This window comes from Camellia sinensis, chromosome 9 (genome assembly GCF_055761805.1).
Source record: "Camellia sinensis isolate YWXY chromosome 9, ASM5576180v1, whole genome shotgun sequence".
Classification (NCBI taxonomy): domain Eukaryota; kingdom Viridiplantae; phylum Streptophyta; class Magnoliopsida; order Ericales; family Theaceae; genus Camellia; species Camellia sinensis.
This window is the reverse complement of record NC_138969.1, coordinates 71,332,684-71,351,579: the sequence shown is the minus strand read 5'-3', so window position 1 is coordinate 71,351,579 and position 18,896 is coordinate 71,332,684. Positions and strand designations below refer to the sequence as shown.

Below are 18,896 nucleotides of genomic sequence, written 5' to 3'. Positions count from 1 at the left end.
TATTGTGTAGTATATCATTATTCTATGATTATTAAGTGAATCAAAACCCTGCCTAAACCCTATGCTCAAATTTTAGAGACAACATCAAGATTCCAAAAAGTCAAAGCTTGTGAAGGAAAAAAAAAACAAAAAAACTTATAGCTCGTGCAAACACGTTTAGGTGTATGTCCAAAATTCTCAACAAACAACTAACTTAATCAGATTTAGGTCCTCCAACATGGGCACCACCTTGTCATCTCCTATTTATGTGTTTCCCTTCAATATTTCCCAACATCACACCTCAACTCAACCTAACCAACCATGGCATACCCAACCTCTTTCCTATTCCGCTCATTGCTTCTATTTTTTTGTGTTTCAACCTTGCAAGCACACAAACTAGACCACAAGCCCAACGAAACCACACTAACCTATCTCCCAAGATTTCCATATCCACACAAGAAACTCATGAACACCATAGACTCTTGTTGGCGATCGAACCCTAATTGGGCTTGGGACAGACAAGCCTTAGCCGACTGTGCAATAGGTTTTGGCAACGGGGCCATGGGAGGGAAGTACGGTACAACCTATGTTGTCACCGACCCCTCTGATGACCCCGTGAATCCAAAACAAGGCACGCTTCGATATGGTGTGATCCAATCAGAGCCACTTTGGATAGTTTTCGAAAGGGACATGTTTCTCACTCTAAAGAATGAGCTTATGGTTAACAATTTCAAGACCATTGATGGGAGAGGTGTGAAAGTTGAGATAGCGAATGGACCATGTATTACGGTGGAAGGTGTGAGCCATGTGATTATACATGGGATTAGCATTCATGATTGTAAACCAGGGAAGCCTGGGCTGGTTCGAAGCACGGCTGAGCACGTTGGTCATAGGTTGGGATCGGATGGAGATGCGATTAGCGTGTTTGCGTCTTCAAATATATGGATTGATCACTGTTATCTTGCTCGTTGCACAGATGGACTTGTTGATATCATTCATGCCTCTACTGCTGTTACTGTCTCTAACAACTACTTCACCCAACATGACAAAGTAAGAACACAACACACAACATTTCCCTCCATGATCACTGAATGCAATAATACCTTCATTGATAATTGATCAATGTAATCACCCTACACATTTGGCATTGCAATAATAAATAAATAAATAAATAAATGAACAGATAAATTAATCTTTGTAGAAAAAGAATTATGTTCATGTATGTCTTTATAAGTAAGTAAGTGAAATATCCTTGGGTAAAGCAGGCTAGAGAAGAGTTTTTCTAACTAGGTTGAACTTCCTTCCAGGTGATGTTGCTTGGACATAAAGACGGCTACAGTGCGGACAGAATCATGAAAATCACAGTAGTTTTTAACCACTTTGGCCCTGGTCTTGTTCAAAGGATGCCAAGGTGTCACAACTCCTCCTCCTACCTTTGCTCTCTCTGCTCTAATTAGTTTCCAACAACTAATGTATTAAAAAAATTTATTAAATTTTTTTTTTTTTTTTTTACAGGGTCAGGTATGGCTATGCGCATGTCGCTAACAATAGGTACGATGAATATCTAACGTATGCAATTGGGGGGAGCTCTGATCCGACTATATTAAGTGAAGGAAACTATTTTGTAGCTTCAAATGATCCTTATGCTAAAGAGGTACAATTCAACTCAACTTAATTTGTTACTTTTCAAAGTTTTAGCTTTTATATTGTTGTGTGATTAATTAGTATCGGTTGATTTGTTGTTTAATAATAGGTTACAAAGAGAGAGACCAATGGAGGATGGAAGAATTGGAAATGGAGGTCTTCAAAGGATGTATTTGAGAATGGAGCTTATTTTGTTCCATCTGGATATGGAAGCTGTGCCCCTCTTTACTCCGCGTCTCAGCTGTTTACCGCTGCTCAAGGATCCTTTGTTCCCATTTTAACCTCTGATGCAGGCCCTCTGCAATGTGTTCCTAGTAGACCATGTTATTAATTTATTTAAAAACATTGCATTGCAATTTTATATTTTATTCTTCTTTCCAATATATATATATATATATATATATTGTGTGTGTGCCTTTTCTATCGGCTTTTGGTTGTATTTAAGAGCATCTCCAATGCACTAGGCATAAATGCCTAGTGTGATTCACTTTTTTCAATTCCAATGCACTAGGCATATGATTAGGCATTTTGGCTCAACTCATATTCACTAGCTACATGTAGCTAGCCTTCAACGCTAGGCAAAATGTATTCAATCATTAGGATCATTTCCCTCCATCTTTGTTGTTGACGTGGCATTCTATAAAATTAATAGTGTTTGGATAAATAGCTAAAATAAAGAGCATGGTTGGAGTAAAAACATAAAACAGTTGATAGGCAAAATAAAATATATACTTTATAATAATATTTAGATAGGTAAAATGCCTACTACCGTTGCTCGTATTCAAAATATTTCAATCTAACTCTAATGTTGTGTTTGGTTGAAGGATTTGAGGAGGGATTTAGAAAGGGAAAGGGAAAATGTGTGTGAAACTATGTGACATATATACATATTTTATTCACATTTCACCTACCTTTTTCATTTTTCTTTCCAAATCCCTCTCCAAATCCCTCAACCAAACACACCATAAGGGTTGTCTCGAGTAGTTGGTGGATTGTGCTCCCCACACAATTGTTCGGGTTGATTCTTGGAGCCAAACCACAATAAATTTCCAGTGAATTTTGGGTAATATTTAAGTAATAGTAATCCAAAAAAAAAAAGTTAATATATCAAATTTTAATGATATTAAACTTGTTTATCACCCACTTTGATATAGAACAAATAGTTAAAGAATTCATAAGGAAATTGAACTTGACAATCAAATAAGAGATCAAGCTGGTGAATAGAAACAAAAAAATGTAATTTTTGGATGAGCTTAGATTCATTTCAAAGGGTGCTGCTTACACCTATTGAATTTCTCTTCATACCCACCTCTCTCACATCTACATATTTGTGTTCCCACAAAGTGAGTGTGAAGAGGATTTTAAGAGTATAAATAGAAGGATGTGGCTTCTCTCCAATCCATCGTATGGGTTGGAGGGTTTTATTTGGAACCGTACAGTTTATTTATAATTCATAAATAAATAAACAAATAAGATTGATCCTATATTGGTTGCCCATTCATTTATGGCATTTGTAACAAAAAAAAATACATGATTTATTTTTAAAAACATACTGACAGGTTATTTTTTGAAGATAAATACAATAAAATGAATAGATTACAAATATCGAATTAAGTTCTTTTTTTTTTATGGGTGATAAACACACATGACTTGACAAAATAAATAATTTAAATTATTAAAATAATTTCCGTAATGAACCTCACGGACCATGACAACAGCCTCCGGCCCAACCCTAAATAGAATCACTTTGTTTAAAAATTGATCGTATATGGTTGGAAATAGCATACTAGATGGTTTTGGGCTATGTTCTGTGCAGTCACTCTGAGCCTGGATCAGGACCAGGCACAAAGCATATGGGCTGACAAATAGGTATGCAGCAAAATCAAAGATAGAATGGGCCTTTTCTTAGTAACTAGATATATATTAGGTAGCCCAATAGGACCCCTTCATATCAGTGACAAATTAGGTAGCCCACTTCCGATGCGCCCAATTAGTCATCCATTTCCTCTTGACGAGCCTGAGCCCTTTCTCAACCAGAATACCTTACCGAAAAGTAAGGCTGGTTTGGTTCATAAATTTAAAGAGAGATTTAAAAAAGAAAATAAAAAAGATTTGTGCAACATAAGTGAAATGTACTTATATTTTACTTACTTTTTTTATTTTTCTTTTTAAATTTGTGTCTAAATTCATAAATCAGACACAACCTAAAAGAGGTATTCACAGATCAAATTGATCTAGTTTTATGATAAATCAAGAACTGACTCAGTGGAAACCGGTTCGGTTCTACAACTCTACAGGTTTAATATAATAAGAAATATAATATATATTTTATAATAATAAACATATTACCAATAATTAATTTAGTTAAATTCATTAGAGTTTGACATTTTTTCAATCAATGACTATGTTCAAATAATAATACATAAATGAAATGTCAGATATCTCTAAATTTACCCATTCCACATCATTGAAGGAATTTTTGGGAGATATCAACCATTTTTGGACAAATTTTGGTCTCGGTGTCATTTTGGTTATATAATTTTAATTTATTTGATTTTAACTTTAAATTTATAATCTTAATTTAGTTCAATTGAATATAATTATTATTATTTTTTAATAGAAAATACAAATATAAGTGACATGTGTTGTGATTTTAGGAGTAAAATTATAAGTTTGTTTAATTCTGTGAATTAATCTCAATTAATTATATAATTATTAAAATATATATATATATATATATATATATATATGTATGTATTAAAAGCTGTAGAGAACACCCAAAGAGTAGAACTCGTAGAGGTTCAACTTTCCAAATTGCCCATTATTACGAAATAGGTGTGAAAAGCATATAAAATTCCTATCCTCTGTGAGCAAAAGTCAATTGCTTTTCCACAACTTTGACCCACCCATACAGGTTGAAACCCAATCATGCATGCATGCATGCATCCAAATTTCAACTTTAAACAGCTTTGACATCAAAATCAAATCAAATCATAATTTACACTACACGGACCACACACGTATACAACACTCATCTGACACTGCATCCCTCAATAGTTTTAGCTTTTCTGGTTATTTGAAATAATTTAAATAAATATTTTTTTTTATTTTTTATAAAAAAATTTGTAAGAAAGTAAAGAGATGATATGATTTAAAAAAAATAAAAAAATATATTTATATAATATACTCCAAACAAAGAAGTTGAATATAATATTTATGTAGAAGAATTGAAATAATTTAACATCGCTGATTATACGTTTGAATCATATTTATTTTTAAAAAATAGACAAGTATAATTTCAATAATAGTCATTCATTTTTTTAAAATATAAATTTGATTCATATATATAATTATCAATATTCAATCATTTTAATTTTTTATATAAATATTCTACTCAACGAATTTTAAAAATTGAATGATTCAAATCACCAAAATTGATCTTAAAAAAATCTATTAAACCCAAACGTTCCTCAAATTAAAATGACTAACCTGAGGAAAGCCTGACTTCCTTAAAATCCTATCTCTTTTTTCCTTTCTTTCAATTACTTTGCGCGTGCAATTAACTTTATCTGCCTAAAATTAGTAAGTTAATTTTTTTTGAAATATATATGTTTAGTTTTTTTTTTTTCTCTAAAAAAAAAAATTTTTTTAGACTCTACAAACTTAAACTCGTAGAGTGACCTTATCTATAAAAAATTTAAGAATCACCACCAACTATCATCCCCGTAGCCATCACCTCTACCACTACACGACTACCATAACTATCACTGTGATTTTCACCGTCACCGACAACCCACAACAATGCCATCACCTCCATTTCTACCTTCGTCTCACCATAACCATTATTATAACCAAATAAAAAAAATTTAAAAAAAAAGAATATTAATAATTTGTTAAAAAAATTATTTTTCACTCAAATAAACGAACAGCATGTTATATATCTTAGTTTCACATAAGCATATCCAATGATTTCCATATATTAGTTTCACATGAGCGTATCCATATCTCTTTGTAACTATATCACATGCTCATTCATATCTCTTTATATACCGTATCATATTTTGCTTGTATTTATCTCCATTGACTGGAGTTATCTAACGATGTATCTATAACATCTATAAAAGAATGAAAGGTGCTGAATCTCACACAAAAGGTCAAAATAATGAATCTAACACAAAACGTTAAAATAATGTCTAATTGACCAAAATTGCCTTCTCTTTGTGTAGTTTAATTCTCTACGGTTTAAAAAAATTATAATTAGATTAAATCATTAAAATTATTGAATCAATTTGACCCAAATTATTTAAACACAATTTGGCTCGATTTGAACTTACATTTTTGGGCCATTTCCCAATATAAGCCATTTTTGTATTGTATTTCCAAAACTAGGCCAACTTCTGACGGAATTCCAAAACTAAGTTAAAACGCTATTACTATTCGCGCTTTCACTGTTGGGAGCGTAAAAGTAGGTGAACAGTAAAATCGCTATTACAAATAGCGACTTTGATTAATAAGTCGCTATTACAAATAGCGCTTCTAGAGTTTGTTAAAAACGCTTTTCCTAACAGCGCTTTTTTTAAAAACGCTATTCGTAATAGCGATTTTAAGAAAAAATTTTCCCCGGAAAAAATGCTATCTCTAATAGCGATTTCAGTTGAAATTTTTTTGCCAAAAAACGCTATTTGTAATAGCGATTTCATTTAAATGAAATCGCTTTTTATATCAGCGTTTTCAAACTCCTCATATATACGAACAAACCCCCCCCTCATTTGCATACTCAGACTTAGGTTTTTAGCTCTCTCTGCTCTCTGCTCTCGCTCGCTCTCTCTCTCTCTGTGCTCTCGCTCGCTCTCTCTCTCTCTGCTCTCGCTCCATCTCAGCTCGCTCTCGCTCTCTGTCTCTGCTCTCTCTCTCTCTCCGTGGTATGACATTAACCCTAATTTTATGTATTTACTTTTTGTGTTTGTAAATGTGTTGTATTTTTTTGTCAATGTTAGGGTTTTACTTGTGAATTATTAAATGTGTTAGGGTTTTTATCATTGTGGTTATGAAATTAGGGTTTGGAATTTTTTGGCATACGGGTTAGGGTTTTTCTGTCAATATTAGGGTTTTGAAATGAAATTGAATTTTTTGGAATCATGGTTAGTTTTTGAATTTTTCTGAAATTTTTATTGGTTTATCAAAATAAAGTATTTTTAATTTGAAACATATACTGTCATTATATAATTTTAAATAAAGTATTTTTATTTATTTGGTTTTTTATTTTTTGGAATAAATTGAAATGCTTTATTTTTTTTGTAATATTATAGCATCAATGGATTTTATTTTTTTGGTTCTAATATTATAAAATTAATAGATTAAAATCTAATTGTAAGTGAAATTCAATAATCTATTTCAAAGAATTGTTTCAAGTTAAATGAGCTTCCAAATAAAGAAAGTAATATTATTTATATGATTTATAAATTTATATTTTATTTATAATGAAATATTAATGTTTTTTGTTTTTTTATTCAAGAGGATACTATCATTTTATTTTGTTATGTTTTTTTTTATAAATTAGTTAATTTCATTATTTCAAATGTGAGAACATTTTTGTCTATGTACAAAAATATCTAAGTTTCATCATATTTATTTCTATTTATGTTTTACATTCTCCTATACAAATGAAGATAGTTAAAATAGAAATCAAAGCATGTAAATGTCATTAATTTGGGAGAAATTGTAGAGCTCAAGACTCGAGACCTGCATTGTGATACCCAAGAGACAAAGGATCCATGTTTCTTTGGGACTATTTAGGGGTTTTGTTTATTGGGTTTTGAATGTGTTAAGATCACATATGGATGACCTACCCCAAAAAACAAATTAAATTAAAATTTAAAAAAAAAAATAGGAAAGTTTTGTCACATATGTATACTCTGATTAATTTAAGGCAGAGAGAATTACATGGAGGATCAAAATATTTTACATATCCTCATCTCTTGAAAACGTGATAAGATTCACTAAATGCTAGATTTAATATAATTTTTTAGCCCCAAATTAAATAGTCAAAAAATATTAATAGGGCTACCCAAAAATAAAATAAAAAATAAAATGAACATAAACAAATTTCAAGGTTTCAAGTCAAAGAAAGGGCACAATAACTCAATCTGGCTTTGCTCCCGTTTGGGATATTAGTTTGGGCTAAAATAGTCATATAAGATAAAATAAGTTATTTTATTCATATAAGACAAAATGTTATATCTAAATCATAAATATTTTATTTTTTCTCTCATAAAAGTCAAAAAAACCTATCACTAACGACATTTTTTAGCCCCAAATTAAATAGTCAAAAAATCGACTCATATCCAAACAAACCCTTTTTGTCAAAAAATTGACTCATATCAAAAAATCGACTCAGATCTCAATCTTGATTTTTTTGTTGGAATGCAGTAAATGACAACACCCTAAGATTATGTTTCTTTATCTTGACAAAAAGAAAATGAGGTGAATTTATTTATTTCTCTTGGTAAATCCAAGGCTCGGGTACAACATTAAATGACCACATTAACTTAATTCACAAGTCTTTTAATAGGTGTACCAAAAACTTGAAATCAAATCTAACCTTCAGCCGAAAAAAAAGAAAAAAAGAGAGTATTTTTTTCTCTTTTTACAATCAATTCTGCAATGATAAATCTAATACAACTTTGATTAAGAAAGTGTCTCATTTGTCAGGTCAATCAATCTCTTAAAACTGAGTTTGAATTAAGAGAAAGAAAAATGTGAGTAAAATAAAATCTAATTTGTTCTTCTATTTTCTTTTATTTTCTTTTCTTTTCTTTTCTTTTTTTTTCTTATTTTATTTTAGTTTTAATCTGTGTTCAAAGTTATGATTCAAACACAATCATAATCAAGTCAAATGAAGGGAATTCATGAACAAGTGAAAGAGCTACTCATCATTATGCAAAATCATAGACTGGATTTCTATTGGGCAATTAGCTAATTTAGCTGTAATATATATAATTTTAGGATGTATGTAAATAGTGTTATGCCTTCTAAATTTAATTTTTGTGAATCTTAGGTTTCGTTTGGCATGTCATGTTTGGGCTAAAATAGCTATAAAAAGACTCTTGACCAACAAGCTAGTTCTTTGTTTCATACTTTTGCGAAGTGGGTTTATTAGTAGAAAGAAGAATCTCCAATGTCCACCCATTAATTACTATGTATTGCACCACTGGCATTGGACCCAAAAGAAAAATATTTTGAATATTGAATAAATTTGAATATTTTGAATGTTTATATTTTTAAATTTCAAATCAGGAATTAGAATTTTTAAATTATGTTTGTGAATGAAAATGTCTATATTTTGAATATTGAATAAACCAACGTACATTTGTTGAATTGGAAATTGTTTTTTTTTCTTGTGAAGAGGAATTAAAAGGAAATTAGGGTTTTAAAAGTAATTTTTTTTAATTAAGAATTGCGATTAAAAAATCCGAAATTCATATATTTAATTTGGACTATATTTTATTAAAAAGAAATATTTTTATTGGTTTCTCAAAATATTTAATTTTGACTCTATTTTATTAAAAAGAAATATTTTTATTGGTTTATCAAAATATTTAATTTTGACTCTATTTTATTGAAAAGAAATATTTTTATTGGTTTCTGAAAATATTTAAATTTGACTGTATTTGATTTAAAAAAAAAAATTTGGTTTAATTTCGTTTGGTTTATTTCACTATATTTGGGGTCATATTTGGGGTCAAGCAGCCAAAATATGATTAAAACATTTAATGAGCTGAATTTGTAATACATATAATAGTATTCTAGTACAAATTAAAATTTTATGATAAAATTGAAGAAAATTTGAGAAAGTTTTTGAAATGGGTATTGAACGAACTGACTTATCGTCTTTTTCACTGTGTGATTGTCCACTACCATTGAAAATGAAAATCTACTTTGGCTGCTATTTTAGAGTAGTTACAATATATGCATGAAAAGAGTAATAAATTATTTTAATTAATAGTCCATAGCAATTTCGTACGTAAGAAGGGAAAAAAAAAAAAATTGGCACTTTGATGGGTAAGCATGTGTTTTGTAATACCAAATAATTAGTACGGATGGCCCGATAGATTCACATGGATAACTATCCAAAATGTAGTCCATACATTTAACCACCAACTTCAATTTAATTATCTGTAATTATTTTTTTGTTTTTGTATGTGTAAGAAAAAAAATGAGTAAATAAATTTAATTTTTTTCTTACTTTTCAGAACGATCCAAAATGATCCAAAATCAAGTTTTCTTATTTTTCAGAACGATCCAAAATGATCCAACATGGAAACACTTCAAATAATCAACTCGTGCTCTGATACCACTCTATCACGACCCAAACCCGCTACTATAGGTATGACCGGCCAGTAATCCTAAGATTACCGAAGGCCACTTAAATAGATTTACAAAATTAGGGGTTGGCGGAAGCAAATATCATAATTATTTTGTCCATAGAGGTGTGCAGACATATATGCATGAAAAGAGTAATAAATTATTTTAATTAATAGTCCGTAGCAATTTCGTACGTAAGAAGGGAAAAAAAAAATTGGCACGTTGATGGGTAAGCATGTATTTTGTAATACCAAATAATTGGTACGGATGGCCCGATAGATTCACATGGATAACTGTCCAAAATGTAGTCCATACATTTAACCACCAACTTCAATTTAATTATCTCTAATTTTTGGCCATTATAAATTATCTCTGTAATAATTTTGTTGTTTTTGTATGTGTAAGAAAAAAAAGGAGTAAATAAATTTAATTTTTTTCTTACTTTTCAGAACAATCCAAAATGATCCAAAATCAGTTTGTTGTTTTAATTTTATAAGAAAGCCTGTATGCCCTCTACAAAATGGACGAGGGTTACTAGTTCACATAGGAAATAACTTTGTCATTAAGGTCCGTAATGGCACAAGTTGGAGCAAATCAAATTAACTTATATTTTCCATAAATCTGAACAATTACATCACCAGGTTAAAAAAATCTCTCTCAATGTTTGCACCCTGTATTTTATATTGTCCAAATCAATCGCGTCACCCTCTACTAAATATCTGTCAACCTATTTTATTTTTCGCCACTAATTCGAAAGAATTAAGACAACAAGTATACTTCTTGTTATGTGTTTTTTAGATGAAGACAATAGAGCAATGACAACAAAGAACATTCACGTTGAAAAGATAAGAGTCTTCACATACGAAGTAAATGAGACACAATATGTAACTCCACGTATAGATGAAATCTCAGCTGTTCTGTTATACGAATAAAAATAAGTGAACAAGATTATTGAATAAAAAGTAATAATCAAGTTGAGACACAAATATATAGTTGACAAAATACAAATTGAATTAATGTTTCACCTCTACAGTTCCTTCAACCCTGGAAAATATAAATTGATAAAAAATTAGAGGGTTGCTTTTATTTGTGGCTTCTGCAAATTTTAATGTTTATTTTACAAGTACAATTCAATATATGTATATTGTTGATATTTTAATATTTATTGTTTCATTGAAGCAAGTATATGGCAACTGTTCCAATTATCTTTTACTGGGGGGGAAACATAATTCGGGATCCCGATGAAGGTGTGTCATATGATGCTGAGCCGAAAGGGATATATATGGTGCAACTTGGCACCACACTTGGCAATTTGGAGGAGATGTTTATGTCCAAGGTCGCAAGTTACGGGGAAACAGTCCGATTGATCTTCAAATGTAGATATCCTTATCGCCAGTGGCAAGCAACCAGCAAATACAAAATATTACCGATAAATGACGATGAGGCGTTGAACACCGTTTTAAGTATCGGTGGAAATTTCGAACCACCAAATTGTTTGGAAGTGTACATTCAGAAAGAGGTTGTACAGAATCTTCCGAATGTAACACAGATGGAATCGCATCCGTTCACTACATTGCTGACACATGGGGTTGACACGACAGCATTTCAGTCTCCTATGTATGAATCAAATGAATGTTATGCAGCTGGCTACACACAACAGACATTTCATGGCCATGGTGGAGAATCAAGTTCACATGGTGGATACGAGACTGAATTTCACAATAACACCCAAGATGTGCCCACCTATAGCCATCATACGACTCCAGTTGAAGTTGCTGGTAATATGGCTGAAACGGTTAATTTTGTGCAGTTTCCTGACAGTGACATGTACGGTCCTGATGTCGCCCTAGACAATGATGAGAATGAAATGTGTGATGAAGAAAATTTATTGGGCGGATCAGATGATGATGATGATGAAGAAGATGATGTCGACGCTCCCGTTGATATTCAGAATGCCCCCATTCCACCTAGACCTGAAATCCCTTTCTTTGAAAACATTCACATGGGTGGTGATTTTGACATTAGTAACCGCGATGTCGTTCCCCGTAACCGAATCTGGAATGCTGAAAATCCAGAGTTGGACAAAGGGATGGTTTTCGTTGATAAGAAGCAACTCGTACATGCTGTCAAATTGTACCATGCAACAAATAATCGAGAGTACAAAGTCGTAACCTCCAAGCGAGACGTTTGGGTGTGTGCTTGCAAGCACGACTGTAGATGGTGGTTGCGTGCATCTCTTAGTAAGAGACATGGGCTTTTTGAAATAAAGCAGTATAGGGGTCCTCACCATTGTTTATACCCACGAACGAACAGGGACCACACAAATATTAGCTCCAGTTACATTGCTTCTCATCTTTTGGGACAAGTTGCGGTGAGTATACAAAATAAATGTTTACATTTATATACACATTGTTCATTTAAAGTGTTCACACCAAAATTGTGTCTTTAAAGTGTTCACACCAAAATAATCTGACTCATAGGTATTGTTGTATGCAGAACGAACCTGATATGCCCATTAAGAATGTCATCGAAGACATAAAAAAATCCATGAACTATACTATACATTACAAGAAGGCGTGGCATGCAAGGGCAAAGGCAATTCGAATGGTATTCGGAGATTGGGATGAATCATATATGATGTTGCCTAAATTCATGTATGCATTACAAACATCTAATCCTGGTACCATCGTGCAATGGAAGCATAGATATACCGGAAATACAACCATTATGCCCGTTTTCCACTTTGTTTTTTGGTCTTTCAAACCCGTCATCGATGGATTCAGACATTGTAGGCCTGTTATAACCATAGATGGTACATTCTTATACGGGAAATACACTGGTGTGTTGCTTGTAGCAACGATTGTCACCGCCAATGGCAAACTACTACCGCTTGCATTTGCTGTTGTCGACAAGGAGAGTTTGGAGTCTTGGTCGTTCTTCATTTCAAATATCAAGGAACATATTGTCATGGACCGACAGGGAGTGACTTTGATATCCGATCGAGCTGAGAGTATTTTAGCTGCTGTGAGGCGGCATTGGTTGAATCCCTCGCTCCAATTTGTTGGATATCATCGGCACTGCCTTCGACATGTTTGTAGTAACTTTAACACTACGTTCAGAAATAAGGAGCTGAAACAACTTCTATGGAAAGCAGGAAGTGCTCATCAACGACGAAAGTGTAATGGTTACTTACAACAAATACAGGCTATTGACCAAGAAGCCATCACTTGGGTTTACAAGATGAATCCTGAGGAGTGGGCCCTTTCGTATGACGGTGGGCATCGCTGGGGGGTATTGACTAGCAATGATGCAGAGTGCTTCAATAGCGTCTTGAAAGGTGCAAGGAACTTACCTATCTCAGCTATGGTAGAATTTACATTTCGGCGGCTTGTAAAATATTTTGACGAGATGGGAGCCCAAGCTGAACTAGATGTACGAAATGAGTTCCAATACCCTAGACAGATGCAAAAAACTATTGAGGATGGCATCGCAAGGGCAAATACTTTCAAGTTGATATCATATGACAGGTTAGTTTGTAATATAAATTAAATTATTGTTATTATGTTGTCAATTTAACTACACCTAAAAACATGAACTTCATTAGTTTCTACTATAATTTTTTTATAGGCCACGCCGCGTGTTTGAGGTGCAAACATCTTTTCGCCATGGACGAGGTCGCAATACACAAATTGTGCGGATGAATCAACCCACGTGCAGTTGTGGGAAATATGAGATACGACACTATCCATGTTCTCATATGCTCGCTGTAATGTCTGAATGCGGTGACAATCCATTCGAGTACGTTGATCCAGTATATAGGCTTCCTGTATACATTAGGGTTTGGGAAACTAAATTCAATCCAATACCGCATCAAGATTATTGGGCTGATCCGCAGTGGACTTTAATGCCTAATGTACTGCGTCTGCGACAAGTGAAACGGGGTCGTGCATCTATGTCTCGTATTCCGAATGAGATGGACATATCAGATAGGCGTTTGACCGCTCGTTGCAGTGAGTGCCAGCAGACAGGTCATGACAGGCGAACATGTCCGGCGCGACTTGGTCGATGAAGACTATGTAATACTTACATATTGTAATAGATCTTTTTGTAATTCTTTATTTGTAATAGATCATTTTATTTTCTTTTGTAATTCATTATTTGTAAACGGGGCCATACATGTAATAGAACATTTTTTATTTGTAATATATCATTTCTGTTGTTTAATTCTTTATATATTGTAATTGTTTTATTTGCTTGACGAAATTTACAACTATCATAGTTTTTATTCTCTACTTCATTGAAAATGTTTATTACAGAATTTTGTGAATTACATGTACGTAATTTACAAATTTTTTATTTTATTGCAAAACAAAAATTACAAAATCAATAATGAAGTTGTCGAATATGCCATAAATGTAACGAATTTTGTCAAATATGTCAAAATCAATAATGACGTTATGTCAAATATGCCAAAATCAATAATGAAGTTTTGAAAAAAAAAATTGATCATTCCATTTTGTTTGTAAATATTGACATACAAAAACTATCCACATGTTATTGGTCATTATTAAGCTTATGTAACTGATATCGTAAAATGACTTCGTAAAAGATTTTTATATTAGTCTGAAGCATAGATAACGATAGGTTATGTTGAATTGCTTATCATATTTAATGGGCACATAATATGCAAACTTTTGATTTTAGTTAATGGCACACAAATTTATACTTTTAAAATAATCGACCACATTTATTTTTCAAGTCGTCATGTACGTAATAATTTCAGCTTAATTGATATAGTTAAATTACATGCTCACCAATACAGTTTGTCAAAATGTATTTGTTTTTCAACTGTACAGGCTTCATGGCACATCTACCTGATGAGGTCCCCCTTTTGAGTCATCCACATCGGGCTGACAGTATATGGGAGGACCCGGTATGCAATAACGTTTGTTGGACTTTACGCGTACAATGAAAATACACTGCATTTTGTTTTTCATTTCCTTGATAATGCTATAATTTAAAATACTCATCCTGTTATGCAGGACCAGTCATGCACCGTGGTGGCATGCCGACGGGGAGATTCCGGCCTGTGGGATCGTCCATTGCACCATAGAGTCTTGCAGTGTCTACTACGCGCGGGATTCTATGGTGTATATCGTATAGGCCATATCAGACTGGACCACCCACTCATTACTGCTCTCGTCGAGAGATGGCGCACAGAGACTCATACATTTCATTTCCCGACCGGTGAGGCCACCGTCACATTGCAGGACGTATCTGTCCTATACGGTCTACGGATTGATGGGCGAGCAGTTACTGGACTTGACCCATCATTGACGACGGAGCAGTAGATAGCGCTATGTGCTGAGCTATTGGGAGTAACACCTACACCTGCAGACTTACAGGCAGGTAGAGTGAGGGTGAGGTGGCTGTCGGAGCATTTTCAGGGCGATTTTCCAGATGATGCTGCAGATGAGTTAGTACAGCAGCATGCGCGAGCATATATTCTGTGGCTTATTGGGGGGGTACTTCTCCCTGATAAGTCACAGAACCTGCTCAAGCTGATGTATTTGCCACTGTTGAGAGACATTGACGTCATCGGCCAGTACAGCTGGGGCGCCGCGGCTTTGGCATGCTTGTATAGGATGTTATGTCGAGCCACTCAGGTGGGTGTGACTCAGATCGGAGGACCCCTTGTCTTGCTACAGGTTAGTAAGAATTTTATTACATGTCAATTCATATTGTATGGCATATATCAGTATTGTAATTGCGTTCAAACTATTGCAGATTTGGGCGTGGGAGAGATTGATTCGCATTGCCCCGGCTAGGCGGCAAGTAGTTGCTCCTGGTGAGGTTCCCATCGGGCAGGGAGACATGCAGATGCCGGCCGGACCTCGAGGTAGCCGATGGAGGGTTGACATGAGCCACGAGGTCGTATCGACCCACGTAGTGGTCGTGTATAGAGACCAGCTTGACCGGATGATAGACGGCGAGGTATCAAATTTATATACCTAAATTTTAATTGTCATATGGACTGTATACGTTTATGACCGATTTTTAATAGACTTGTCGTTATTGTAGTTTATCTGGCAGCCTTATGCTGATGTCCTCCACACGCTCCCAGACTACTGCCGCCTAGGTGAGGATATATGGATGGCGAGAGTACCACTCATTTGTTATGACGTGGTTGAGTGGCATCTCCCTGATCGTGTCCTCCGACAGTTTGGTCGGGTCCAGCCCGTGCCGGATCGATGTGACACCGAGTGGCGGTTGTATGCGACGGATAGACGTGGCCGAGGCAGCACTGACTGGAGTCAGCATCATATGCGATACATACAGTTGTGGGATGCCCGTCGCGACACTATTGTACAGGCTGACTGGAGCGATGGGGTCCTCCCCTCTCCCGACCCTTACATGTTGTGGTATCGGCGACATACACACCTACTTGTCGGTAATCCGAGCCACCTGTCCGAGGACGGATATCAGGGAGTTGGGCCTTCTCTCGAGTCATTGGTGAGTAGCGTACTATATCTCCGATAATTGTTAATATCATAATTGATTATTTTCAGTCAACTATAGCCTAATATATCTATTTTTTGACAGGTGGTTCGAGCTGGGAGGTCATATCACTTGGCTGAGGATGCTATTTTCAGACGTGATGGACAGCTTGGTCTGCAGGCCCTTGTAGAGATCAGAGAGTTATTGTACGAGGGGATCCAGCATGCCCATTGGGTAGATCGTCTGCATTTTGGGGACTACGGTGTACACACTGCAGCAGCTGCTCCAGACACATCAGTCCCGTCCACGTCAGTGCCTTCCAGTTCAGCGCCAGCCACAGCAGGTCCTTCGACTTCAGGCACCCCACCACATGATACCCCATACATTTCTCCATATTCCCCACACGTACATCTTACCCAGCATGCTGACCCTGACCCTGATTGGTCACCGCCCCGCTTCATACATGATGTTATTACCCCACCCACCCAGTTACATCCTACTTTTCTGGGGAGTACTTCGACCGCCCCCCGGTTCATGCATGATGTTGCTACCCCACCCACCCAGTTATCACCTGCTTTTATGGGGACTACTTCGACCGCGCCCAGGAGTACACATGATGCAGTTCTCACTGACATCTCACACATTGATGATGAGGGCCATATTGAGCCCCCCCCCCAGAGCGCGAGGGAGAGGTTATGGTCGTGGGGGACGTCGCGGCCGAGGTCGGGGTGCGGGCAGAGGCAGAGGTCGTGGTCGAGCTGCAGATCGTGATACAGTTGCACCAGACGAGGGAGTGGGAGTTTCACAGCTCACAGCAGTATATGATCTACAGGCACAGGCAGGATCAGGGGCATCAGATGCAGGAGAGGGGGGGTCACACTCACACTCACAGGCTCCGCAGGCAGTCAGTGGAGGGCAGCATGCAGGGGAGAGAGTGCCAGATATTCAGAGAGTCTACCGTAGGAGACCGAGGAGGGAGATCCACGGTCGGGGTTGTGGGACTGGGGGCAGGTTAGGGCATTAGCGGTTGCGATATGGACTATATAGGTTTTTTTTTTTTCTTTTTTTTGTTTGTATGTGTCAAACTTGTACAGCTGATGTAAGTGTCATACTTATTTATTCGCAATTATCATTTCACAATTTTTTATTCTTATTTATATTGATGAATCACACAAATCTGTTTCACATCTCTACCCCTCTCTCATTATCCGTAATTTAGGAGAACATAAATTACAAACGCGTTTGGTTTGAACAAAATGTGTAAAGAAGCTATAAAAAAAATGTTCGTTGAAGGCTAAAAATAATTGAAATATCTCGCTTTATTGATAAGTCATGGATAAGCATTACAAATTGCATGCATTACAGAAATGCCCTGGGCGTTCATCCAAACAATTTCATTCATTATCATCATCATCTGACATCTCAATATCAGATTCATACATAACATCCATGCTCCAGGCGTAGTACTGGTGTGCATCATCCATTAACCCATCTTCGGCACGCTCATTTGCGGTCTTCATTAGTTCAGACCTCTGCAAACGTTGGGTCATGCGATTAACCTCGTCGCGGATACGATGCAATGCCCTTTGCAACAACTGTGGAGTGTCAGTTGGCATACGCATGGCTAACCGGCGAGGAAATTTAAGATTAACTTCACGGCATAGCTCAACGAGAACGTTTGCTCGAGTTTTGCGAAATTCCCACTCAGCTCTCATGGTATTGACGGTGGCACGTGAGTAACGCAAAGTTGGATTTAATGGGTATTGAAATTCATCTCCATCTGCAACCCAATAGCGACCCATTGCTGAATATAGATCAACCACCGTATATGTCATGATCATATCGGTAGAAATAGCTGTAAAACTTTTGTTGTGGTATGCTACGATATTTATACCATATACACACATGGTACCTGTGTGTATGCAATTTCCTGTTCGATCACATGCATGCCACTGACCTTATCCAGTGGATACGGCTGTCAGGACTCGACTTTGTGCAGTCATGAACGAATCAACGGCCTGTAGCATCGGCTATTGTGCCGCAGATGCAGCGATGCCTGTGACTTTGTGCATAATTGCAATGGGCACAGTACGTAGGAGGTATGTGACTTTGTGCAGCGATGCAGGGATGCATCTGACTTTGTGCAGTGATACAGTGATGCGTGTGACTTTGTGCATCACTGCATCACTGCATGTGACTTTGTGCAGTGATGCAATGCTGCATGTCACTTTATGCAGTGATGCAGTAATGCATGTGACTTTCTTACTTTGCCATGCTTGTATACGTTGTGACTTGTTTCTTGACATTACGTGATGCATGTGACTTCTGCAGTGCAACTTACATGCTTTGTTTTTTCCGCACATTTCAGAATTCATCTAAGTCACATTATTATGACTGTGAAAAGAAGCAGA

At 35.5% G+C, this 18,896-nt stretch overlaps 2 protein-coding genes and 1 pseudogene across 2 annotated transcripts; all 3 read left to right on the top strand.

Annotated features, from left to right (window-relative positions):
* Positions 1 to 289: 289 nt before the first annotated feature.
* LOC114316719 (putative pectate lyase 2) lies at positions 290 to 1,954 on the top strand. Its single transcript, XM_028263402.2, has 4 exons — positions 290 to 1,029; positions 1,287 to 1,390; positions 1,495 to 1,633; positions 1,733 to 1,954. The coding sequence occupies exons 1-4, from the start codon at positions 301 to 303 to the stop codon at positions 1,952 to 1,954; spliced, it is 1,194 nt and encodes a 397-aa protein (XP_028119203.2). The 5' UTR covers positions 290 to 300.
* Positions 1,955 to 11,804: 9,850 nt separating this feature from the next.
* Positions 11,805 to 14,157, top strand: LOC145799119 (uncharacterized). The gene is made up of 3 exons (XM_082888667.1): positions 11,805 to 12,358; positions 12,484 to 13,514; positions 13,615 to 14,157. The coding sequence occupies exons 1-3, from the start codon at positions 11,813 to 11,815 to the stop codon at positions 14,054 to 14,056; spliced, it is 2,019 nt and encodes a 672-aa protein (XP_082744793.1). The 5' UTR covers positions 11,805 to 11,812; the 3' UTR covers positions 14,057 to 14,157.
* A 1,186-nt stretch (positions 14,158 to 15,343) lies between these two features.
* LOC145799529 (serine/threonine-protein phosphatase 7 long form homolog pseudogene) lies at positions 15,344 to 16,527 on the top strand (annotated as a pseudogene).
* Positions 16,528 to 18,896: the final 2,369 nt, after the last annotated feature.